At 44.2% G+C, this 26,986-nt stretch overlaps 1 protein-coding gene across 3 annotated transcripts in view; it reads left to right on the top strand.

The window, feature by feature from the left end:
* LOC144668207 (uncharacterized) overlaps positions 1-26,986 on the top strand; it is a 106,035-nt gene that overhangs the window by 27,406 nt on the left and 51,643 nt on the right. For all 3 annotated transcript variants that reach the window (XM_078529962.1, XM_078529961.1, XM_078529959.1), the window contains exons 9-11: positions 16,100-16,254; positions 20,786-20,990; positions 25,755-25,899. In XM_078529962.1, coding sequence (XP_078386088.1) covers positions 16,100-16,254; positions 20,786-20,990; positions 25,755-25,899 — 505 coding nt within the window. The remainder of the gene's footprint in view (positions 1-16,099; positions 16,255-20,785; positions 20,991-25,754; positions 25,900-26,986) is intronic.

Genomic DNA, 26,986 nt, shown 5'->3' with positions numbered 1-26,986 from the left:
ACCTGTAGTAGAGGATTTAAAAATGGTGGCACGCACTGTGCAGTTGTATTGGAGCAAAGTCAGAAGGTGAAGAAGATCTGAGGCAATGTATTTAAATAACTTTAGCAGCTTCAGGAATTTCCCACAAATGTATTTGACCAGTGTGCTTGTTATGAGCTCCAGTATTACAATCTCTCTGGTGTAGTGTCTTTATTGAGCTGAATGTAAGATGGCTGTCTGTAGGGAGTCCCTCGTGGCAGAGGTCACATGACTATGACAAGTCAGATAGGACACGTAGTAAGGATTGCATTTCAAAACCCAAACATCCCCCTTTTCCTAACGAACAAAAGACATATTTGCATGTACTATCGTGTGTAACTATGAGTTACCCAAGTTATCCACTATACCACAACTGTTCTCATGCATTAACAAACTGTTTGTTATTCTCGTCAGCCGCTGCACATGCATTGCACACATAGTCATTAAATCATGCAGGTTTCTTAATGGTACACGTACACGTTGTTATTGGTTTCTCATCTGGTGATGTTCCCGCTCTGGGGCGTGTTGTTCTCGTGGCACTTGTTGTTGCTGTGGTAACTGTTGCTGTTATTCCATTTCCGTTGTTGGGGACTGGTGGACCTCTGGGAGTGAGGCCGTTCTATACTCTGTGCAGCTAGTGAGATCCCATCTTTCTGATCAGCTGCCTGCAGTGAAGGAACTGCCTCTCTAGTTATTTGTATATGCCTGCAGCTGCATCGGTATCTTTGGTTGTTCACTTCCACCATGTACGATGGAGGTGACAGCTGCTCTCTGCATGTCCTAAGTTGCCATGTGGGCTGACTCCAGTTGAGGGCGTTGAAGGTTTGTACCCTGAACGCTCTCCAATGCTCAACTCTGGTAGTAGTTTGGCAGTCTTGTCAAAATGAAATTTGGCTTTCTGCCATTTCTCCTTGATATTTTTCACTCACACCTGTTACTGCTTCTGGTTTCAGTAGCTTTTTTGCTGTTGGAAGAGTAATTTAGGTGCAGCATGACATTAACCTTCGGATTGGACTACTTTCCATGCCCTTAGTCAGTGTGTTTCTCCACTTGAGGATTGCCTTGTATACGTCTGCGCTAGATTTGCTAGATTTCTTGGTGATTCTTTTGGTGATTTTCACCTCCACCTCAGCCTTTCCATTCAACTGGGGAGAGTGCGGAGTTCATGTGTGGCGCTGAATCTCCCAATCCTTTGTGAAGCGGCTGAATTCTTCACTCGGGAACTGAGGGTCATTGTCACTTATTGCAATGTCTGGAATGCCATAATAACTGAAGTGTGCTTTTAAGTATTCTACTATCTCTCCTGTCGTTGTTGAAATCAGCTGGTCTGCCTCCCAGAAGTCAAAATAGTAGTCTACAGTGACAAGATAATCAGTTCCTGTTATAGTGAAGAGGTCTATCCCTGCTTCATCCATGGTCCATCTGGGATGTTATATGTCATCAACAGCTCTCTAGCTTGTGTAGCTTGGTACTCATTACAAGCACCAGACTGGCCAATGTGATCTTTAGTTTCATTGCTCATGTTTGGCCAGAAGACCACTTCTCTTGCCTTCCTCAGACTTGATTCAATTCCTTAATGGCTTGCATGGATGCGCAAGTGGCTTGTGGTCGGACTCCACTGTTACTTTGTCTCACCCAAGCAGGTATTGATGAAAATGCTCACAAGCAAACCAATAGCCAGGCATTCTTTCTCAATCTGAGTGTAACGCTGTTCAGTTTGCGTTAATGCCCTGGTTGTCCTTTCTGCATTAGGGTTGCCCCAAGACTTGTCCCACTGGCAATACACTGCAAGGTGACTTCATCATTGACATCATAGTCCTTCAGCACTGGCATTGTCGTCACAAGTCGTTTGATTTTTGTGAACAGTGCTTCTTGTTCTGTGCCCCAATACCACTGCACATCCTTGGCAGTGAGCTTACGTAATAGTTCACGCTCCGACTACAGGTTAGGCAAAGATTTTGTTAAATACTTCATGAATCCAACAAATTGTTGCACAGCTTTCAAGATCTGATGGTTGCTGCTACAGCTCTCACCTTGTCAGGATCCAGGTGAAGACATTTTGCTGTCTGTACGTGACCTATGTACATGCCTTCAGGCATTTTCAATTGCAATTTTTTCTTGTTCAGCTTCATCTGGCGAACTCTCTCTAAATTCTGATCATGGTCAACTATGCCTTCTTCCATTGTGTCTCCACACCCATGGACTAGTAGATCATCCACTATGGCTTCCACTCCAGGAAGATCACCAACTCATGCTGTCTGTGTTGATACTCCTCTGGAGCCATGGAAATGCCAAACAGCATGTGCAACCATCTGTATCTCCCATACAGCATCCAGAATGTAGTCAGAAAGCTGCTGCTCTCATCCAGCTTTGCTTAACCATTCTTTGCATCTGGGGTAGTAAAGATCTTTGCCTTGGCAAGTTGTGGCAAAATTCCTTCCAAGGTTGGCTCGGGATAGTGAGGTCTTGTAGGTGCTTTATTTAGATCCTTTGGGTCTAAGCATACTCTCAGCTTCTCAGGTTGTTTCACTGCTACCATGCTGCTAATCCGGTCTGTAAGAGTTGTCAGTTTCCTGATTACTCCCTTCTTTTCCAGCTCTTCTATTTTGTATTTTAGGCTTGATGGGAGGGCAGCTGGAACTCTTCTTGGCAGATGCTGAATTGGCCTTACACTCTCATCTACTTCGAGATGATATTCTCTAGGTAGACATCCAAACACTGTAAACACAGCTTTGTCCTCCTCCAGGATCTGTTCAGCAGTCAATGGTTTTGTTATAAATCTCTGTTACAATCAGCGTTACCAGCTCAAGCTTTAGAGTTGCTCCAGCTGAGATGAGTGGCTGTTGTGAACTGTCTATGATCTGGAACTCCAGATCTTCATTCTTGTCATTGCATTGGGCTCTCAGACTAATTTGTCCTCTTGGTATGAGTATCGTGCCATCATATAACCTCAACCTCACTTTCGAGGGCTTCATTTTTGGATTGCCATGGTGAGCTACTTCACAAAGGTTTGTGAAGGCCATGATGTGCCAATGTCTATCTGACACTTCATGTTCACTTGATGCTATCCTTCTGTGGTCATCATTCTAAATGTCATAAACCATTCATCACCTACAGAATTGATGGAACCAACCTGTTGTATTGTGTATAGTGCTTCATCAGACTCTTCTGCTGATATCTCTCCAGCGGCCAACTCTATAGGCTTGTTTTGCTTCTTTCTCGCTAAGCATTTGTGTGTGAAATGATTTGGCTTCTTGCAGTTAAAACACTGCTTTCCCCACCCTGGACAATCCTTCTTTTCCTTTGTATGATGTCCTCCGCAGTATTTGCATCCTGCCTTATGTCTGCGATTGCTCTGCTCTTTTGGTCTGGAATGTCTCTCAGTATAACATATCTCCTGGTCTGTTCTGCCATACATGTGTCTAACTGACGTTTTACAACCTCTGCGTTTCTGCACATGTCTATCACTTTCTTAGACGTAAGTTTCTCCTTTCTCAGTAGACTTGCTCTCACTGTCAGATCATCTTTTAGTTACCCAATTCACATGATTCTCCAGGCTGTATTACTGCAGCCACATACTGATCAATTGACTCTTTTTCACCTTGAGCCCTAATTTTGAACACATACTGTTCCTAAGTTACATTCACTTGAGGTTCAAAGCGTGCCTTTGAAAATTTTCAAACTTTATGCAGTCTGTTTTTTCTGTCCTTCGCATAGATTTAGGGTGGAATACAATTTGTAGCAGCCTCTCCCCCAGTTAAAAGTGTTGCGACTCGTATCGGCTCCAGCTTCTTAATTAAGTTTGTTGCACTCTCATAGTTTTGCCATTGCAAGTGGAAAATTGCCAGTTCTTCCACAGATCTCTTCATTTCGACAGGAGCTAGGAGTTGAAAATTTATAGGCATTTTTGTTTCACCCAGTATTTTGCTTGCAGCCTTCAGCTTATGATAGCTTTTCCCTGTCTGTGTGTTTTTTAGCGGCTTTTAGCAGATTGGAACGTTAGGCATAAGAGATCTGACAGTGAGAGCAAGTCTACTGAGAGAGGAGAAACTTACGCTTAAGAAAATGATAGATGTGTACAGAAACACAGAGGTCGTAGAACGTCAGTTAGACACATGTACGGCAGAACAGACCAGGAGATATGTTATACTGAGAGACATTCCAGGCTGAAAGAGCAGAGCAATCGCAGACATAAGGTAGGATGCAAATACTGCGGAGGACATCATACAAAGAAAAAGAGGGATTGTCCAGGGTGGGGAAAGCAGTGTTTTAACTGCAAGAAGCCGAATCGTTTCACACACAAATGTTTAGCGAGAAAGAAGCAAAACCAGTGTTCCTCTTTCAGTAGCTATGGCTTCTCTTCCAGATTTTCAAAGCTCAATCTCAGCTCACTTCTGACACCATGGGGAGAATTTTCTCCCTGTCGGCGGGGGCTGTGCGGGGGCAGGCACGGAGCCAATCAGCACCCCTGATCAGCCGGGCACCGCCATTTTCAGTGGGCGGGCCAGTTAAGGCCCACCCAGCATGACGCCCAGAAACACTGAGCACCCCCTATGCAGGCGGGCACGGGGGGTGGGGGGGCGGTGGGGGGGGGGGGGGGGGGGGGGTGGTTGCCTGAGTCAGGAGTGCGCAAGTGTGCAAGAGAGCGCAGAAATCTCCCTGAGGCACCTCTGTGCCTCAGAGGGATTAGTTTTAAGTTTAAACAGCCTAATAAAGTGTTGCAAAAATTTTTATGACATGTCCCCTCATGTGAAACTGTCACATGAACTGGGACACGTGCATTAGTTTTAATCAAAAACTTTCTGAAAATTTTAAATCATTCATGAAACTTCATCCTGCCCGTGGATGAGGTTCCATGAAAAATGCGAAGGCCGCCTGGGCTCTTCGCCTGCCCGACAACCTTAAGGTTGGACGGGCAGCTCAGCTGATTGCCTTAATTGCTTTTAAACAGGCCTTAATCGGCGTTTGACAGTTCAGCAGACACACAGTCAAGTCGGCTGCGCGCCCGCCAAACTGAAAATCTAAATTACGCTCCATGACGTCAGGACCCATGCCTGATGTCATCCTGCCTCATTTTACACCTCAGCAAGTGGGCCAATCCCCGTTCGCCGAGCCAAAGATTCTACCCCATGTTACGAGCTCCAAGATTACAGTCTTTCTAGTTGGTGTCTTCATTGAACTGAATGGAAGATGGCTGCCTGCAAGGATCCATCATGGCAGAGGTCACATGATGACGACAAGCCAGATAGGACAGGCAGTAATGATTGCATTTCGAAATCCAAACAGTGCTAAAGATAATCAAGAATTTCAGGATCTTAAAAGAGGCCTAAAAATGACAGGAGAAGAACATTGGAGAGTAACACTGGGGTACAGAAGAGGTAACTGTTCTGAAGTGAAATTGGAACACATTATCCAAGATGGAAACCATTTTACACCTGACCTGGGAACTCTCAATTTTAATGTGGGCACAAAAATAAGCAAATATTCTTTTTTCCAGCATTGATACTCCACATCTTAATGAGACCAGAATCTTTTGAGAGCCATTCCAAATGAAAGGCTCCTAGCTTGAAGAGCCCAAACACAACAGGGGGAGACAGTTTTTGGGATGATATGAGTTATTGGCGCCTTATTGGGTTCTTCTGGCATTTTACGTGTTCAAAGTTTGAATAAATTACCACGTACATATTTTCATTTCTTTTGACATTTTCATCCAGTGAATTTTCTTTTTGGTGCCTAATCCAAGTGTTTTGTCAGGAAATGCAGTTTGTACCATTTAAAAAAGAATTACAAGGGCTGTAACTGTTTAAGGGGACGGTTTACCACCACCCTCCTGGGCAATTAGGGTTGGACAATAAAAGTGGCCTTGCTAGCACTGCAACTTCCCAAGAGCAAAAAAGACTCACAAACTTATTTGGAAAACTGATCAAAAATCCCATCTTGAGGTGCCATTAGTGACCTTTCACTATCAGACGGCAGACGCAGGGGACAAGTGAGGTAAACCAGGCAATGTCATCATGATGTGTTGAGTCTCCCAGCAGCCACAGACTGACAAATCTTGTCTAACTTTGGCAAGCAAAAGTTTTGCACTGGGCGGCTTCATCCAATGCCGCAAAAGGGTGAGATGGAGTGAGTTTGTGAAATGTCCACCACTTCACCCCCGCCCCCGCCATGCCCCTATTGAACTGAGGCCTGAGAGTGAGTGGCAGCTTAGAACTAACTGACTTTATTTGACTAAATAAAATGATCAAGAGAAAGAGGCAGCCCTTCAAATGTGGGGTTCATGGGGTTCAAATGTGAATGCTTTTTGGTTGGATGCTTTGCACTTGGGCAGTTGATCAGGCCTCTGGGTTAAAGATATTACGAGTCAAAAAATGCAGGCCCCATTTTTCTGTTTATCTTACGTTCTTATTGTTAACCCTTTCACCTTTGCCTAACAAAAATGTCAGTCACATCAGATTTTGGTTGGGAAAAGCAAACGGCAGAAGGTCAAGAGTTAAAAACATTAGTTCCAGTTATGCAAAGATTACATCCTCAAACCGGCAATGGGAATGTAATATTCACACTGTTATCCATTACCTTTAATGATCGATTTGTGAGAGTGAAGGTTTTTATAACAGGAAACATCTAAAGAAATTCTGAACTTACCTTTTCGGTTTCTGTTAGTACCCATCATGTAAAAAGATTTCAACTTAGAAATGTTTTTGACTGATGTTAGTAGATGGACGATTGGCCTGTTTGTCTGATGTTGCTCAGCCTGTAATGTTATTGCCTCCATGAAGTCCTTTGTTTTAAATATTCTTGTTCACAAGCATCATTGTGAATGAATAGAGATAACGACATTGGAACTGGTCTACAGAAAGACTAATGGCAGGCTGGGTGTGTGCCTCAGTCTTCCCCAACTCTTTGTCCAGCTGGTTCTCATCTGTATCCGCATTCACAGCCATATCGCTGAGTGTGTCACTGAATCATTGTGCAACGACACAAATTTGATTGGAACTGCTGGTAATGGGAATAGAATGGTAACAACACAGAAGGAGGCTATTCATCCTGTCATGTCTGTGCTGACTTTCTATAAGAGCAGTTCAGCAAATCTCACTCCCCTGCCTTTTTCTCCATAACCCTGAAAAGTTTTTCTGATAGTCATTTGGTAGTACCGAATTTGAGTATTGCTGAAAAAAGAGACATGTTGAAGCTTTTCGTCTTGCACTCATCAGGACATTTTGCAAGAATACCAATATAAGGGGAAAACAACAATTTATACTGCATGTGAAGAGAGTGCTGATTGGTTGGCAAGTGGACTCTGCTTGGTTGAGGCGTTGCCATGGAGAATGCACCAGTGATGGTGACTGATAGTTAATTGCCAAACGTTGTTTGACACTGAAACCAGACAGCTTGACCCTGATTGGTCAAGGCATTGCCTTCAGATAATTATCAGTACCCTTTTGAAAGCCACAATTGAGTATGCCTCCAGCACAATCTCAGGCACTGCATTCCCTAACCACTCGCTGCAGAACAAAGTTTTTCCTCATGTCGTCTTTGGTGCCTTTGCCATTCACCTTAAATTGGTGCCTCCTGGCTCTTGACCCTTCCACCAATGGGAGCAGTTTCTCCCAACCTACTCTGTCCAGACCTCTGCATAATTTTGAACACCTCTATCAAATCTATCAACCTTCTCTTCTCGAAGGAGAACTGTGCCAGCTTCTCTAATCTATCCTCAACTGAAATCCCTCATCCCTGGAACCATTCTTGTAAATCTTTTATGCAAAGCAAAAGTGTAGCAAAAGTTTGTGTTGGTACATCACTGACCCTTATTATATCAGTATACTTGTGAGACGCAGGAGCTATACTTGATGGATTTTCTGGATGTCGGTGGCAATGGTAAGGCCATATCTACTGCTAATCCCTTATTTCCCCAAGATGATAGTGTTGGCTCTTTGCAGTTGTTTGTGTCCTTTTTACAATGTGGCAATGGGGTGACTTAAAGGCCATTTCAGAGGATATTAAAGGGGATTAAGAGCCAACTGTATAGCTTAAGAATGAAGTCACATGTCGGCCAGATTGGAAAAAGTGACAGATTCAATTTCTAAAGATATATTGGTGAACTAATTAAGTTTTTAATGTCAGCTTTTCATGGTTCATATTTTCCAGATGTTAGTGCACAAGTTACTAGTTATCTTCAGTTCAGTTCCTCAATTTGCTGTTGTTGGATTTGAACTCATAACCAGGGGTTGCTAATCCAGATAACTATTACTCTACCATTTGAAGTGAGCTGAACACCATGTATGGGATTTATTTATTTTCCCTGAGATCTGTGGAACACATTTCCCCAGAAAATGTAAATACCAGATTCTGTGGGGAATTTTAACCAGCCAGGCTGGAGCGGTAGTCAGTGTGTGTGGGAGGTTCAAACATCAACAAAATGTCGATATGTTGGGAAGCCTACAGCAATGCACTGACTTAATTCTGCATTTAACACTTGTTATAGCACAGGAATCCCATTTGGAATAAGTGGGTATGCAATAAACAAAGCAGTTGAGTATATTTTTAACCATGTATTGAGCCTTTCCCCAATACATGAGTCCCCCAGGCTTGTCAGGACAGTGGGGATTGAGCTTCGCTGGCTGGGCCAGCATTTATTGCCCATCCCTAGTTGTCTTTGAGAAGGTGGTGGTGAGCTGCCTTCTTGAACCGCTGTTAGGGAGGGAGTTCCAGGATTTTGACCCAGTGACAGTGAAGGAACGGCGATATATTTCCAAGTCAGGATGGTGAGTGACTTGGAGGGGAACTTCCAGGTGGTGGTGTTACCATGTATCTGCTGCCCTTGCCCTTCTAGATGATAGTGGTCATGGGTTTGGAAGGTGCTGTCTAAGGAGCCTCGGTGAATTTCTGCTGCCTTTTGCCTAAGCTTTTGTTCACAGGACTTGTCCTGATTATGCCCTTTCACTGCTTTGGACATGATTTCCAAGACAATGCAGGTTATTCTCCGCTACCATGGAGTTTTTTATAGTTCTGATCTGCCTTTTCAGCTGCCGTCCCTTGGGCCTCTGATGAGGAACAAGAGGAGCAGCAGCACCAGCAGGATCAGCAGGCAGCCTTACCCACCTGCCACACCACAGGACAGAAGGGACAAACATAGAGATCCAACTCACATGAAGCAATACCCCCCAACACAGGGTATAGAGACAGAGGATCAGCATTCCGACAGGACTCAGCGCCAGTGTCTCAGGAGGTTCAGACGTCCACGTCAGGTTTTTGCCAGTATCCGCAGTCCCCCCAGAAGAACACCTCCTGCCAAGTGAACCCGGTATGCAGACATTGTCAGTGGCCATCAAGGTCACCGCAGCCCTGAATTTCTCCCCCTGCAGCACCTTCCAGGGATCTGGTGGATCTGTAGAATCTCACAAACCGCTGCCTACAAATGCATCTCCCTGGTAACACACCAAAAACAAAAAAATGCTGGAAAACCTCAGCAGGTCTGACAGCGTCTGTGGAGAGAGAGACAGAGTTAACGTTTCGAGTATGTTTCCATATGGCCAACTGGAAACATTAACTCTGTCTTTCTCTCCACAGACGCTGTCAGACCTGCTGAGGTTTTCCAGCATTTTTTGTTTTTGTTTCAGATTTCCAGCATCCGCAGTATTTTGCCTTTATCCCCGGTGACGGATATCAGGGCTGCTACTTGCATCCACTTGGCTACTGATGAGTCCACTCAGAATGAGGGGGCCCATGGATTTGCCTCTCTGGCTGGATTCCCACAGGTACATTGAGTCATAAATGGAGTACATGGCAGTCAAGGCCAGGGTGACCAACCATCCCATATTTTACAGGATCACCCCGTCATTGTCCCGTGTCCCATATTATGCCTTCCCAGGATGCCACTTGTCCCGTACGTTAGCTGAATTTCTTGGGCAGCGATTTGCGTGACTGTCTGGATTCTCCTCCTGCCATTAGCTGTGTGTGTGTTGTGTCATGCATAGCGGTCAGAGGAGCCCTGGGAGATCTGAACTGGAAGATCGAAGTTGTGCATTGTACCTCTTTATTTTTTTGAGGGGATTATTATGGAATCCCCTGCTCTCACCAGCACCTGCATGCCCCCTCCTCCACCCCCAACTCGCTCTCACCAGCAGTACCCCACCCCGTCCCACAGTCAAAGTGTCCCTATTTTATTTCCTCAGAAATAGTCACCTTGATCAAGACCTTCTCAGATCAACCAGCATCATTCATTAATCAAAAGAGATTCCACTCCATTAATGCTCAGTTGGGATGTAATCACTGAAAGATCATCATGAACATCTGTGCAAGACACCCAGGAAGCTGCCATGATGCCTTTATTCTGCACAGTTAAGTCTCTCTCACATGATCGTATTACCGAGCAGAGTCAGCCAATGGCTGTTTGGAGACAAGGGAACATGGCTGATAAGACCTGTGGGGAGCACCATCACTGACACTCAGGAAAAGTACAACTGAAGCCTCATGAGCAGAAGAGTTGTCAGTGAGCAAGGCATCTGGGTCTGAAGATGTGATTCAGGTGACCGGACAGGCCTGTGGATGCCAATAAGTATGCACCAGCAAAGCTGTCTGAACAATAGTGACATGCTACTCCTTGCACAATACTTCAGCAGAACCAAAGGTGAGGATTGCTCTGCATCTTTGGAAGAGGAGGAGGAAGAAAAGGAGAAGCAGGAGCCTGATGTGGCTAGGATAGCTGCAGCCGTTCACCTAGCTGCCAGGAGTGCCCAGGATAGGCTCAATTCAAGCACGTTTCAACTAATCTGAGGCAGTGCAGCCATTTGGCACACCAATGTTGAACCCACTATCTACACCTCCTACCACTGCCCAACCTCCAGCACCAAGCAGCCCAAAGCATGATGTCCAGGGATGTATCAGCAAAACATGGAGAAGCCTTTCCTGCTCAGACTCCATCACCCAAGTCACTGGGTGGAATTGGGGAGGCAGCGGCGTAGTGGGATTGTTGCCGGACGAGTAATTCAGAGACCCAGGGTAATGCTCTGGGGCCCAGGTTTGAATCCCAACATGGCAGATGCTGACATTTAAATTCAATAAAAATCTAATGATGACCATGAAACCATTATCAATTGTGGTTCACTAATGCCCTTTAGGGAAGGAAATCTGCCACCCTTACCTCGTTTGGCCTACATGTGACTCCAGACCCACAGCAATGTGGTTGACTCTTAAACACCCAATGAAAAGCCCTAGCAAGCCACTCAGTTGTATCAAACCGCTAAAAAGCCTCAAAGGAATGAAACAAGACGGATCACCCGGCATTGACCTAGGCACTGGAAACGACAACAGCATACTCAGCCCTGTCGACCCTGCAAAGTCCTCCTTACTAACACCTGGGGGCTAGTGCCAAAATTGGGAGAGATGTCACACAGACTAGTCAAGCAACAGCCTAACATAGTCATACTCACAGAATCATACCTTACAGATAATGTCCCAGACACCACCGTCACCATCCCTTGGTATGTCCTGTCCCACCGGCAGGACAGACTCAACAGATGTGGTATACAGTCAGGAGGGAGTTTCCCTAGGAGTCTCCAACATTGACTCCAGACCCCATGAAGTCTCATGGCATCAGGTCAAACATGGGCAAGGGAACTTGCTGCTGATTACCACGTACCAAGCTCCCTTAGCTGATGAATCAGTGCTCCTCCATGTTGAACACCACATGGAGGAAGCACTGAGTGTGGAAAGGACACAGAATGTACTCTGGGTGGGGGAACCTCAATGTCCATCACCAAGAGTGGCTCAGGAGCACCTCTTCTGACCAAGCTGGTCGACTCCTAAATGATATAACTGCTAGACTGGGTCTGCGGCAAGTGTTAAGGGAGTCAACAAGAGGGAAAAACATACTTGACATCATCCTTACCAACTTGCCTGCCACAGATGCATCTGTCCAAGACAGTATCGGTAGGAGTGACCACCACACAGTCCTTATGGAGACGAAGTCCCATCTTCACATTGAGGATACCCTCCGTCATGTTGTGTGACACTACCGCCATGCTAAATGGGATAGATTTCAAACAGATCTAGCAACTCAAGGCTGGGCATCCATGAGGCGCTGTGGGCCTGACGTGGAAGTCTGAACCTCCTGAGACACTAGTGCTGAGTTCTGTCAGAATGCTGATCCTCTGTCTCTATACCCTGTGTTGGGGGGTATCACTTCCTGTCAGTTGGAACTCTGTGTTCGTCCCTTCTGTCCTTTCATGTTACATATTCTTACATCTTCCTTTCAGTCTGAAAATAACAGTCTACTTCCAGACTGCTATTTTAACATCCCCAGTTAATGTTCATCTAATATCACCATCACTAATTACTTGGCTTATCTTAAAATTAATCATTAATAATGTGATAATACTGCAGAAATTTAACTCTTCATTGCTGCTTTAAATCTATGAAGCCATTGCAACAATGGATGTTGTGTTCTATCACAAACAATTGACCTATCATTCTTTGTCTAAACCCAGCTTGGTCTTTGTGCCATATCATTTCTGTTTTTACATGCTGATCTGCAGTGTCTTAAACATTTTCCCGGATATACCCAGTAAAGTGATGCCTATCTAATTGCTGCACTTGCTCCTTCCCTCCTTTTTCGATAACTGACATCATCCTGACTGCCGTAAAGCCTCACAATCCTGCCCGGGAGATGGCATCCTGTATCAGCATGACCATTTGTGGTTTGCTGTCCTGAAATTTTGGTGCCAGAACTGTAGACTCAAAAGTAAAACACCAATATAGTCAATATACCTTTGATTACACCCCCTGCTACTGCTACATGTAATAGAACGCCAGGAAATGCAATCCCCCTGGTGTATAGCTGCAACACTATTCAATCGAGAGAGTTTGAAAGTTAGTGTTTAACAGGATTTACCCAACTACTTGCACTAGTTGATCTAATTAGTCAGTCACGCCCACTGGTCAGTAGCCAGTCGAGGCCAGTTTCCCCATTTGACAACGGACTGTAATTTTCTGGATAAAACTGGCACAGAAATTACACCAAAATTTATGTCAGTTCCTATGCCGATCTTGCAAACGGGTACTTGCTCTGACATTTTATATGGAACTCATTTGCCTAAACTGAAACATAAAAACAGTTATAAAACGTGCTCATGTGCAGCACCTCCAGGAAGGGTAATAGTGGTCAGGACTTTCCGGCCCCGTTGTGGTGGGACCCACCACAGGAGTTTCAGCCCAGCTAAAAGTCCATTGTCTTTCGGCTGGACTGGACGATCCCGGTGGTGGGCGGGGCCGGGAGATCCCACCCAGTGAGTGGGCTGCTGTCTTCTGCCACAGCTTCCCGCCCCTGGAACCTCTTCCCTCTGTTGTTCCTCCTCTTCCATTATTATGTAGAACAGGGATATGCTGACTGGGATCATGAATCCAGGTGCCCAGTCCTTTTGAACGGCTGCAGGGTCCAAAAATGTTCGGGTGCACTGAGATTCGCAGCACTTTGATCAGTATAATGCAATACTTTTTGTTCACATTGTGAAGTAAATCGCGAACAAACTCCAAACGTTCAGTTGTGCCAATATCAGGTGACTTAAGTCCACGCTGCGACTAAATTTTGGGGTGTAACTTTATGCCAGTTCATTCTTGGCATAAGTGCAGGAAATTTGTGAGCTGGAGTTTTGCATTGTTGGTGGAGCTATGGTAAAGAGTGGGAGACAGTTCCAGAGTATGTACCTTGGAAGCAGCACAAGTGATCAAGGATCTTCACAAGGTACCAACGTTTCAGCATAAAACTGGTGCAAATCGGTTATATGCGAATGTCCTCAGGTGAAAAAAATGCAGCATTCTGCTTGGGCCATAATTACTGACCCATAACAAGCTAGTTTCTTCAGGAAGGTGCAGGCCAGGCCAAACCATCATAGGAAGAGGGTGGAAGAACAATAAAGAGTACTGATTATTAGTCTATTTTTTGTAAACACCCATTTGGCATGAGTAGTTATTTCGAAACCCAGGAATGAGGAACTGGGCAGAGATTCCGGTAAAGCTGCTGCCATCCATCAGGAATTAACTTTAATTTTATTTCACGTTAGTAAGCAGAGCAGTAATCCTGTCCTCTTCCAGATAAATAGTCATATTAAAAGAGCAATAAACTGTTGAAATTATTCCATGCTTGAAAGGCTGCTCATTAGATAGTTTCACAGAAGCTTGGGATCCATTTGAAATATGTGGATAATAATGTCACCAATTGCCTTGTCCAATGCAAATTCTCCTTTCTAATTGACCGTCCAATGCGCAAATTCTTGGAGATTAATGAGCAACACTTTGTAAAATGGCATCTGATGTGAGATTTAATCAGAATCCTTTATTTTGTCAAATTTATGATGAATAATTTCCCTTTGAGAGTTTTCTTTATCTAATATCATGAGTTCTCTGTTAAACAAACTGCACCAGTCTATTAAAACCAGAAGTAATCAAATTGACTTATTATTAAAATGTTTTGATGAAATATTGGGTTTGCCTGGTTGTTCTGGAGATTGAATCTACAGAGAGCCTTGCTAGATTCTTCAGGAGTTCCCCTTATTCTTTTTATGGATTATTGTGGAAAGTATCTCCTACCCTGTGATGATATGAGAAGCTGTGGGTTCAAGTCCCACTTCAGTGCTTGAGCACAAAATCTAAAATTGATAGATCAGTGAGGTACTGTTGGGATGCAGCATTGTTGAAAATGCTGGTTTTTTTGGTTTAAACTGGTTTAAGTGGATGTTCATGTGGGGCCATGCAGCAAAAACAGACAGCAGTGGATGCAAAAGATCCCATGGTACCATTTCAAAGAAGAACAGTTGAGTTCTCCCTGATGTCCTAGCTAATAATTATCCCTCAACCAACAGCACAAAAACTAAGAAGTAGAAGCAGAGTCTTTGAATATTTTTAAGGCAGAGCTAGATAGATTCTTGATAAGCGAGGAGTGAAACGTTATCAGGGATAGGTGCGAATGTGGGGGTTGAGGTTACAATCAGATCAGCCATGATCTTATTGAATGGTGGAGCAGGCTCGGAGGTCCAAGTGGCCTTCTCCTGCTCCTAATTCGTATGTTCATATAATTATTTTGTCATTATCACGTGGCTATTTGGGGGAGCTTGCTGGGCACAAATTGACTGGCACTTTCCACATAACATCAGTGACTACACTTTGATATATACGTCATTGGTCGTATAACTCTTCGGGGCATCCTGAGATTGTGAAAGGCGCTACATAAATGAAAGACATTTTTATTTGAAGAAGAACTGGGAGATCTCCTGATGTACTGGTTCCCTTAACTAACACCCCCCCCCCCCCCCCCACCACCCCCCCACCGCCACCGCCCCCCGAAAAGGATTATCTAATCGCTCTTTCATTCGTGAAACCTTGCTATGTGCAAACTGGTAGCTGACTTTGCCTAAAAACCCAGTGTCCACACTTCAGTGGTGATTACTTTGATGTAAAGTGCTCCTAGGGTGCCCTGAAAGGCGCTAGACAAATGCAACTTCTTCCTTTGTTGTTGAGGACCCTTCAATGCTGCCCTGTGGATTCTGGGGCTGAGGATGGAACTTTAGTCTCTGTCCATAGTGGGCACTGTCCTCCCTGAAGTGGGGAAGGTGGGGGGATGGGGAGTCATGACCAATCATCTCATGATCTGCTACAATATGGTCTGGTTACCTCAGGGGAAGGGCACCTAAAAATCACAGTGTTGTGCTCTGCTCCCAACCCATACGGTGACCGTCCCCGGATCTGTAAATGATCCAGGATTGGAAATTCTGATGCCTCTATACCTGTACAGGAGCAGTACAATGAGGGTATGTCCAACAGAGGGGTGAGGGTAAGGCAGGGGACACCGTCCAGTTCCGTTCCAGCTACACATGTATTGCAGTATTGCCTGACTATTCCTGCACTCATTAAGAATGTTGCATTCCTGGTGTTTAATTGTTCATGAAACGTGCCTGTCATTATCCTTTTGTACACAGTAACTAACATGATATAAAGAGAGTCCAGGCGGGGGATGATGCAACCTTGGCTTCAAACCAACAGGTCCAACGTGCAGGTTACCCTCTCATTGCTCTGTCTCCCCTTCCAGGTCGCTGTAACTGACAATCACATGATAGCAGTTGCTGCAGAGAGAGCAGTGTACACGTGGGGGAACAATGTGAAAGGCCAGCTCGGTCATGGGGACCTGCAGTCACGTTCACAACCCCAGCTGGTGGAAGCACTCAAAGGAAAGTTTATTGCCAGGTAATAAAGTTTATGAGCTCATGGTTCAGAGGCTCTGGGCCAAGGCAGCTTATGAAGGGAAAGGACATAAACGGCAGATTTATCTTCAAGTCACTGGTAGTTAGGTATTACCCTGCAGTTGACTGAACAGTGTTTCAGAAGAATATTTATTCATTCTCGAGGATTTTCCCTTTTGCATTATTTTTACACTGCTGAAACACTTCTATAAACCCGTGCTTCTCCCATTGCTGTTGAGTTGGTTGTTGGAGATTCAACTTAAAAGCACTAAGTGAAGCCAATGTGGGAATATCTTTCTCAATAAAAACTTGTTTGGAAATCTGTTTGATTCCTGTTCATAATTGAATCGGAGTGTGAAATAGGATAACAAACACGTAGTTTTGCTTTGAATGTAATGGAATCCAATTCTGTGATATAAAGACCAGAATCTTAACCACCCTTTGGAGACAAGCAGGGGAGTGGGAGAGGTGGTAAGATGGCCACATACGGTAGCGGGAGGGAAATTCAGCTGTCAGCTGATCAGAGGCGGATGGCCAGTTAATATAATTAGTTGTAATTGATAACGGTAATTATTAATGGCAATTTTACAATCCTGCCTATATTTTACCAGCTTAAAAATGGCCCCACATGAGGCGTCCACCAGCTTGATCAAGGCACCACCCCACCCCGCCAAGCAACTTCCCAGAGGAGGCTTTCTGTACCTAAGGCTTCAGGGCCCATGGCAGCAATGGTCGTCCCTGTAGCTCCGACCCCACCACTGGAGGGTTCATCCCTCCAAATCCTGCCTGGCCCCGGCACCACTACATTTTCTCCCAACCCTCAACATGTGAACATACAAATTAGGAGCAGGAGTAGGCTGCTCGGTCCCTCGAGCCTGTTCCGCCATTCAATAAGATCATTATAACCTCAACTCCACATTCCCGTCTACCCCTGATAACCTTTCAACATGGAGACACCCTCTCTTGCCCCTTGTAACCATGGCAGTGGCCACCTCTATTGGTGATGCCACCAAGGCTGCAGAACTGCCTGTCCACTAATTGGGCCAGCAGCTCTGCGAGGCAAGTCACCGTCCTCAACCTAACAGCCTCTCGCTTGGCTGCTATCCTGCTGCAGTCCCCACATTCACTGATCGCTGAGACTGACATTCACATCTTAACAGTTGCTGCAGATCGAGCGGTGTACACATGGGGGAACAATGTGAAAGGCCAACTCAGCTCAGGACCCGAGCATTTGGCCCAACATCAGGTGTGCTGGTAAAATTCTGGCTCAGGTGCTAATCCCAGCAGGGGGACCAACTCTCATTCTCACTCTCAGTTCTGGAGGGGGAATTTATTATTTTAAAAAATTTGTTCATGGGGTGTGGGCATCGCTGGCTAGGCCAGCATTTATTACCCTTCAGAATTCAGAATCATTTAAGAGTTAACTGTTTGCTGTGGGTCTGGAGTCACATATAGGCCAGCCAGTTAGACCAGGTAAGGACATTAGTGAACTAGATGGGTTTTTACAACAATCAGCAATGGCTTCATGATTGTCATCATCATCATTTTAATTCCAGATTTTTCTACTGAATTTAAATTTCACTATCTGCCGTGGTGGGATTCAAACCCGGGTTTCCCAGAGCATTACCCTGGGTGGCTGGAATAATACCAATAACACCACTACGCCATCGCCTCCCCCGGCAACTGGCTTCAGTTACGCAAAGTGGAGAAGGAAAATTGAAAACTGGAGCGGTATCATTGTCTGGAAAGAAATTCTGTTCCATTCTATCGGATGGAATTTGTACTTGGGGGAATCTGTATCTAAATATATACTACTGGGGGTAATGGGTCCAAAATTCTGTTGCTATATAGTTAGTTATTGAATTTGTGGCATGATTGAACTTGGAAGATGGGTGTGTGTGAGCGAGGTGGAGAGAGAAGACAGTTTATGAGAAACTGAGGGAGGAGGATATATTAGCAAAATAGAATGGATTACATGTATGTGCATGAGTGAGAGAAGGGAGATTTTATCTGTGTTTAGGAGAGGAAGGAATTATGTGTGAGAGAAAGGAGGGACTGTCTATATGTGTGTGTGTGTGTGAGAGAGAGAGAGAGAGAGAGCGAGAGAGAGAGAAGGAAGAAGCAAGTGGAAAGAATGTTGTATGTCGATGTGCTTCGTTGAAAATTGGCTGCTGTGTTTCCTACCGTAATTACACTTCAAAAGTACTTAATTGGCTGTAAAATGCTTTGGGAGGTCCTGAGGTCATGAAAGGTGCTATATAAATGCAAGTCTTTCTTTCTTTATGGAGAACAGAACGTGTATGAACACAAAAAATCTATTTGCACTTGTGCAGTCTTTGTATGTTTTAATTGTTTCCCCTCCTATAATTATCTCTCACCTTATTATATTAACTGAAACAGCTCTCAGTAACTATTCAGTTTGATGGCATTTGCTCAACAACTGATCCAAATGTTCCTTTCTTAACTGCAACCAGTGCGCACCAGGAGCCACAGTCTCCAGCATCCCTGCTGCATCTTCACATGTAGCAGCATTCATCTACTGAAAGGTCGGACAGACTGGGCTTGTTTCCGCTGGAGTTTAGAAGAGTGAGGGGTGATTTGAGTGAAGTATACAAGATCCTGAACGACCTTGACAAGGTGGTCATTGAAAGGATGTTTTCTCTTGTGGGTGAATCCAGAACTAGGGGGCACTGTTTTAAAATTAAGGGTCGTTCTTTTAGGATAGAAATGAGGAGCATTTTTTTCCCTCAGAGGGTTGTGCGATTTTGGAATTTTCTGCCTCAGAAGGCAGTGGGGGCGGGGTCACTGAATATTTTTAAGGCAGAGGTAGATAGATTCTTGTTAGGCAAGGGAATCAAAGGTTATCGGAGTTAGATGGGAATGTGGAAACTGAAACACAAGAAGATCAGCCATGATCTTATTGAATGGCGGAGGAGGCTCGAGGGGCCGAATGGCCTCCTCCAGTTCCTTGTTCTTATGTTCTATCAGCATTTGCTGGCCAGGTGCAAACACGGGGAGAGGAAAGGACTGCCTACACAATGGGAGTTTCTTCAAATTACAAGAGATGGGCTCACTTTCCAAAGTGATGTATATTTTTCACCAGTCCTACAGGTATTAGTCAGAGCAATTAGAAAGCTCATAGAAAAAGGAAACATCAACATTTGAAGCAAAGAAAGCACACGGACAGACATGGGCACCCAGTACCCTCCACTTTATCAAAGGCATTCCAAAGATGTCTTTTGTGTAACGCAGAGGACAGACCTCAAAGTTTGGAGAGAAAAATTCAGGTTACTTTATGGGGATTGCTTTAGCAAGAACTGACACAGACACAATGGGCTTCCTTCTTATGTTTTTTTTTCATGGGGTATGGATGTGGGCATCACTAATTGCCCTTGAACTAAATGGTTTGCTCAGCCATTTCAAAGGGCAGTGAAGAGTCAACCACATTGCTGTGGGTCTGACCTACATGTGATGGCAGATTTCCTTCCCTAAAGGGCATTAGCAAACCAGATTTTTACAACAATTGATTATAGTTTCATAGTCACCATTACAGAGAGACTAGCTTTCAATTCCAGATTTGTTAATTGAATTTAAATTTCACCAGTTGTTATTTGAACCCATGCATTAGCCTGGGACCTCTGGATTACTAGTCCAGTGATATTACCACTACACCACCATCTGCTCTAAGGGTGACTATAGAGTTCAGACTCTTAGCAATGGGGTTGAAAATTTGAGGATTATTGTGCTTGAAACAGTTGCTAAATGTGCGTCCCTTGGCTATCCTAGAATCAAACTTCTGGAAATTATCCTTCAAGAAATTAGTAATCATGAATAACAAATCTATGGGTGTGTATAGGATGCATTGAGGCAGAGCTTCATCTTGAACAGTAGTACCAATGGGTGGTATTAGGTCAACCAGCCAATATGCACCCCTCAGATATTTAGCTCCATTGAGATCACTTGGACTGAATATCAGGCAGAAAGAAAGAAAGACTTGCATTTTTGTAGTGCCTTTGACAATCTCAGGGTGTCCCAAAGCACTTTACAACAAATTAAGTACTTCAAGTGTAGTCACTGTTGTAATGTAGGAAATGCAGCAACCAATTTGCAAACAGCAAGCTGCCACAAACAGCAACATGATAATGACCAGATAATCTGTTTTTGGATGTTGATTGAGAGATAAATATTGGCCAGGGCACTAGGGATAACTCCACTTCTTTGAAACAATCTTTAACCTTGTGGGGGAAAGCCAGGGTTTAACATCCCAACTGAAAGGCACCAGCTCCAACAGTGCAGTGCACCCTCAGTACTGCACCAGAGCATCAGCCTAGATCTTTGTGCTCAAATCCTATGGTGGGACTTGAACCCACAACTTGATAACGCGAGGGTGAGAGTGCTACCAACTGAGCCATGGCAGGGAGTATAACACACTACTAATGCCATACCATCCAAGACAAATATCTACCCCTCTGTACTTCAATAATATTAAATCCCTTGGGCTTCCTCCTTAACCACACCAATGTGTCTCTTTGCAGGGCCTGTTGTGGAGATGGATTCAGTGTGTTTCTCAGTGATAATGGAATTGTAATGACCTCTGGAGATGGAGCTCAAGGCTGCCTGGGGCATGGGGACTACTTCAGCACATCCAGGCCTTGTTTGATTGAAGCCCTGCTTAGTATAAATGTTCAGGTCATTGCCTGTGGCCTGCAGCATGTCTTGTGTGTCAGTGGTGAAGGTAAGGTGAGTAACATGTTTTTAAATGCATGCATTTTGGAAACATCTGTGTGGTTATTTTGAGTTAGAGATAGCCCTGGTTGGTCATAAGCCAATTTTTTCTGCTGGTCTTAATCAAGGGGTACAGGTGTTTCCCGGGGCAGCCTAGAGATTCTGCTATGATGGTGTAGCAGAGAACCCACAGTAACTTGGAGTCAAAAAGGTGGAGCTTTTAGCTGGGACATTGAGAAGATTACTCACAGGGTGGGAAGAGGCCACAGAGAGATTTGAAAATGAGACTAAAGACTTTGAAGTTACAGCAATTTCTGTGCTTGTGTCAATTGGAAGCATAAGTTATGTATAACGTAACACTTTAAACTGCAATATGTCATATTGTTTGAATTTGTTTGGTGTTCATTGTCTAACACCTGTGAAAAAACCCAAAAGTTGAATTGCATTATGATTATAACCAGGCACATAAACCATAATGTCAGCTGCCAAGCATATGTTGAGAACACTGAAGCAAAGGTTTAGGTGTCTCGATTGATCTGGTGTTGCCTTGTTAAATGACCCCCAGTAAAGGTGGGCAGAATCTTTTGCAGTGCACTGCATGTTGCATATGCGGACAAAACAGAAAGGTCTGTAACATCAGCTTGATAAGGAACATATGCTCGAACTAGAAGAGGTATTTCATGAGGGGGAGAGGTAGGGTCATATGGTGGTACTGACTGAAGATTCACACAATCCAACGATTGCAAACCATTTTGCATGAACCATTTAAAGAAATTCATAAATAGGTCATTGCCTTTTTAATTGTTATGTTTTCTGTAAATGACAGTAGTGAGCATCCTGTGGCATTGCTAGTGTAGATAGCTACTTGATAACAATAGGAGCATTACCCCTTATAGGAAGCATTGGTGTTTAGTGGTATCCTGCCACTATAAGACCACAATGCCTAGTTGCTTTGACCAGCTATCACCTGCCTCCTTGACAGGAGTTACAAGTAAATGGGAATTCAGGCATGGTGCACAAAATTTTCCAACCATTAATTTTAACTTAAGAACCTGAATTCCTGATTTATGTCCCTTTGTGCATAGGGAGTGCTAGATCATAATATTTGCCCCATAATTTTAAGCTCTGTATAATACGTCAATGTAATTATTGGGGTCATTATACACCTGGATGAGTTTCAATTCTCTGCTCATACAATTTATTCCATTCACTGGAATAGTTAGTTTTCTCATGCTGGGGAATAATGGGCAGATATATTTCTTCCTGTAAGAAACCTTCCCACCATCTTCACGTTTGTAACGTTATGTGCTTTATATTCATTATTACAGTGATTCTCCATGAATGCTTTATGAAAAGAATCCAAAATTACCTTCTAAATTCTGAACGGTTGGGTCTATCATACACACACACACACACACACCCCTAGTGCAGCTCTAAGGTTTAAAGTACTCCCAGTACATCTATCATAGAAACTAGGAGCATTCAGCCTTTTGCGGCTGCCCCACTATTCAATATGATCATGGCTGATCCTCTATCTCAACGCCATACTCCCGCGCTCTCCCCATACCCCTTGACACCTTTAGAGTCCAGAGATCTATCTATTTCCTTCTTAAACATATTCAGTGACCTGACCTCCACAGCCTCTGTGGTAGAGAATTCCACAGGTTCACCACCCTCTGAGTGAAGAAATTTCTCCTCATTTCAGTCCTAAATGGTCTACCCCGTATCCTGAGATTGTGACCCCTTGTTCTAGACCCTCCAGCCAGAGGAAATATCATTCCTGCATCCAGTCTGTCCAGCCCTGTCAGAATTTGTATACGTTTCAATGAGATCGCCTCTCATTCTTCTAAACTCCAGTGAATTCAGGCTTAGTCGGCCCAATCTCGCCTCATACGAAAATCCTGCCATCCCAGGAATCAGTTTGGTGAACCTTTGCTGCACTCCCTCTACGGCAAGTATATCCTTTCTTAGGTAAGGAGGCCAAAACTGCACACAGTACTCCAGGTGTGGTCTCACCAAGGCCCTGTACAGCTGCAGTAAGACATCCTTGCTCCTGTACTCAAGTCCTCTCGCAATGAAGGCCAGCATATCATTTACTTTCTTAACTGCTTGCTGCACCTTCATGCTTGCTTTCAGTGTTTGGTGTACAAGGACACCCAGGCCCCTTTGTACATCAACATTTCCCAATCTATCACCATTTAAACAATACTCTGCCATTCTGTTTTTCCTACCAAAGTGGATAACTTCACACTTATCAACGTTATACTGCATCTGCCTTCACTGTTTGGCAATTCTCCTCTTTCAACTTTTCTGGAAAAGAATTGAAAGGGTTTGAGAGGATGAGCAGGGAAAGATTATTTTCACTGGTGAATGAGTTGTTAATGAGGGGCATAAATTCAGAAATAGTACTAAAACATAAAGATGGAAATGTCAAAGTTTTTTTTCACGTAAAATATTTTTACAATATGGAATGTATTACTGCAAATGGTTACTGTTCGCAACAATTATAAGGATATTGAAGAGTTAGTTTTCTGACTATTTGCTGGTAGTAGGAGTCCTAGTACATCAGCAGCACACATCAGAAATCAAAGGGGATACGTATTGTGTCACGACTCACTGGGGACAGTGCGCTGTAATATCGACTCACTGGGGATAGTGCGCTGTAATATCGACTCACTGGGGACAGTGCGCTGTAATATCGACTCACTGGGGACAGTGCGCTGTAATATCGACTCACTGGGGACAGTGCGCTGTAATATCGACTCACTGGGGACAGTGCGCTGTAATATCGACTCACTGGGGATAGTGCGCTGTAATATCGACTCACTGGGGACAGTGCGCTGTAATATCGACTCACTGGGGACAGTGCGCTGTAATATCGACTCACTGGGGATAGTGCGCTGTAATATCGACTCACTGGGGACAGTGCGCTGTAATATCGACTCACTGGGGACAGTGCGTTGTAATATCGACTCACTGGGGACAGTGCGCTGTAATATCGACTCACTGGGGACAGTGCGCTGTAATATCGACTCACTGGGGATAGTGCGCTGTAATATCGACTCACTGGGGACAGTGCGCTGTAATATCGACTCATTGGGGACCGTGCGCTGTAATATCGACTCACTGGGGACAGTGCGCTGTAATATCGACTCACTGGGGACAGTGCGCTGTAATATCGACTCACTGGGGACAGTGCGCTGTAATATCGACTCACTGGGGACAGTGCGCTGTAATATCGACTCACTGGGGACAGTGCGCTGTAATATCGACTCACTGGGGACAGTGCGCTGTAATATCGACTTACTGGGGACAGTGCGCTGTAATATCGACTCACTGGGGACAGTGCGCTGTAATATCGATTCACTGGGGACAGTGCGCTGTAATATTGACTCACTGGGGATAGTGCGCTATAATATCGACTCACTGGGGATAGTGCGCTGTAATATCGACTCACTGGGGATAGTGCGCTGTAATATCGACTCACTGGGGACAGTGCGCTGTAATATCAGCCCCACTGTTCCGAGTTACGACAAATGCAAAAAGTTTGATCAAACCACCAGGTTGTCCCCAATTCTACCGAACTGTTTAATTTAGGTTGACAGAATATGAGCACCAGGTTTGTAAAGTTAACAAGTAATAACTGTTTACAAACTGTCGTTAACCAGTGGCAAAAGAAAGAAATATGAACTGCTAATTTCTAACTCTATAACCTAAACTCTACCCCTTCTTAAATCCCTATACACACACACACACACAAGACACATAAGACACACAGAAACACTGATTTTCAGGGTGGGATAAAACAGTTCAATAGCACCAACCTGGAGTACTGAATTCAATGGGTTGATATTGATCGATGTCTTCCAAATTCCTTTCAGCTCTTGTTGATGACACGAGGTGGTCTTCCAGCACTTTCAGTATTTAGTTCACTGGTTGAGCACTTGCCTTTTAATGTCTCTAACAGTGATTTTCCCCTTTGCCTCTTGACAGGAGTTTTCAGAGAGAGCAGGTTATAGAGATATGAGGAGAAAAAGCTAGCTAGCAATTTTTGTAGGATTACTGGAATCTTACACATACAGGAGAGAGAGGTTTTAGGTCTTTTCCCTTTCAGGCAGGAACCATTCCGCTGCACTCCTCTTCACATAAACCCTGGTCACCTGGTAAGGAGCCAATTAAAATGCTGTTGTCAGGCAGCTCCTTTGGTCCAGGACTCCTTTCCGGCACCATCCTGTCTTTCATGATACACTCTATTCCAGGTCTGCAACATTGCATATATCTCTCATCCTGTTCCAATGGACATGTCTTTCAACCTGCAGCCATTGTAATTTTAATCCACAATCCAACTGAAAATAAAAAGAAATATTCTTTACAACAGTCCAACAGAAATAAAAAAATATATTCCTTACAATTGGAAGGGATGGGGGGGGAAACACATTAGACTAGAGCTCCAGTCCAGAGCATGCACAATGGGCAGAATGAGCTCTAATTGTGCTGAGCCACCTGCTGTTCTATGAAAAGCAGGCAGATTTATTTCTTCCCTTAGGTTCTGTAAAACTGAAGTATGAACCATGTAGTGTAACATTGTCACTGACCTTGCATGCTCCCGACACTGTTCCATCATAAATCTGGATTTTTATGGTCTGAACCTCATAACTAATTGACTCATCTCAGCTTAACTGAATTGGGTTGAGCTAAACAAGTTTTCTATTGTAGAAATATCTGTTGCTTTAATTGAAGTGATGGAGGATGAGCTGGGATTCTTTCACCACATTCTAGGTGTTTTCATGGGGCAATGGAAAACATGGTAAACTGGGACTTGGCAATGACGATGATCACTGTTCACCAAAGGAAGTAACTTTCGAGGAACAGACCTTTATAAGGGATGTAAAGTGTGGATTGGATGGAACCATGTTCTTAACAGGTATATTTGTGACTGAAGCTATGTGTTATACTTGAAATCTTTATAAACTAACATCATTATTGGGGGAAATGCTAGAGTCTATAAAAGACATGGTAAAAGAACACTCGGAAAGCATTAACGGGATCAGACAAAGACAGCATGGGTTTATGAAAGGAAAGTCATGCTTAACTAATCTACTGGAGTTTTTTGAGGATGTAACTAGCAGAATAGAAAAGGGAGAACCAGTGGATGTGGTGTATGTGGATTTCAAGAAGGCTTTTGATAAGGTCCCACATAAGTGGCTAGTGGGCAAAATTGAAGCACATGGGGTTGGGGGTAATATATTGGCATGGATTGAGAATTGGTTGACAGACCGGAAACAGAGAGAAATAAATGGGTCTTTTTCCGGGTGGCAGGCGGTGACTAGTGGTGTATCACAGGGATCAGTGCTTTTCTCAATATATATAAATGACTTGGATGAGGGAGCCAAATGCAATATTTCCAAGTTTGCTGATGACACAAAACTGGGCGGGATTGTGAGTTGTGAGGAGGATGCAAGGAGGCTTCAGGGCAATTTAGACAAGTTGTGTGTGTGGGCAAACACATGGCAGCTGCTGTATAACGTGGATAAATGTGAAGTTATATGCTTCGGTATGAAGAACAGAAAGGCAGAGTATTATTTAAATGGTTATATATTGGGAAATGTGGATGTACAAAGGGATCTGGATGTCCTTGTACACCAGTCAATGAAAGTAAATAGGCAGGTGCAGCAAGCAATTAAGCAGTTGGCCTTCACTGCAAGAGGATTTGAGTTCAGAAGTAAGGATGTCTTACTGCAGTTATACAGGGCCCTGGTGAGACCACACCTGAAGTATTGCGTGCAGTTTTGGTCTCCCTACCTAAGAACGGATATACTTGCCATACAGGGAATGCAGCAAAGGTTCACTAGGATGATACTGGGGTAGATCTTGTCCTGCAGCCAAACTGAGTAGTGTTCTACAGTTGGGGGTCCTCAACATTTGGACCCCAAGAAGTCTCATGGCATCAGATCAAACATGGGCATTGCGTGATTACAGCCTATTACCTCCCTCAGCTGATGAGTCAGTAC

The sequence above is a fragment of the Cetorhinus maximus genome, chromosome 26, assembly GCF_964194155.1.
Source record: "Cetorhinus maximus chromosome 26, sCetMax3.hap1.1, whole genome shotgun sequence".
NCBI lineage: Eukaryota > Metazoa > Chordata > Chondrichthyes > Lamniformes > Cetorhinidae > Cetorhinus > Cetorhinus maximus.
The sequence above is the reverse complement of the archived record's forward strand: the minus strand, read 5'-3'. Positions and strand labels throughout refer to the sequence as shown.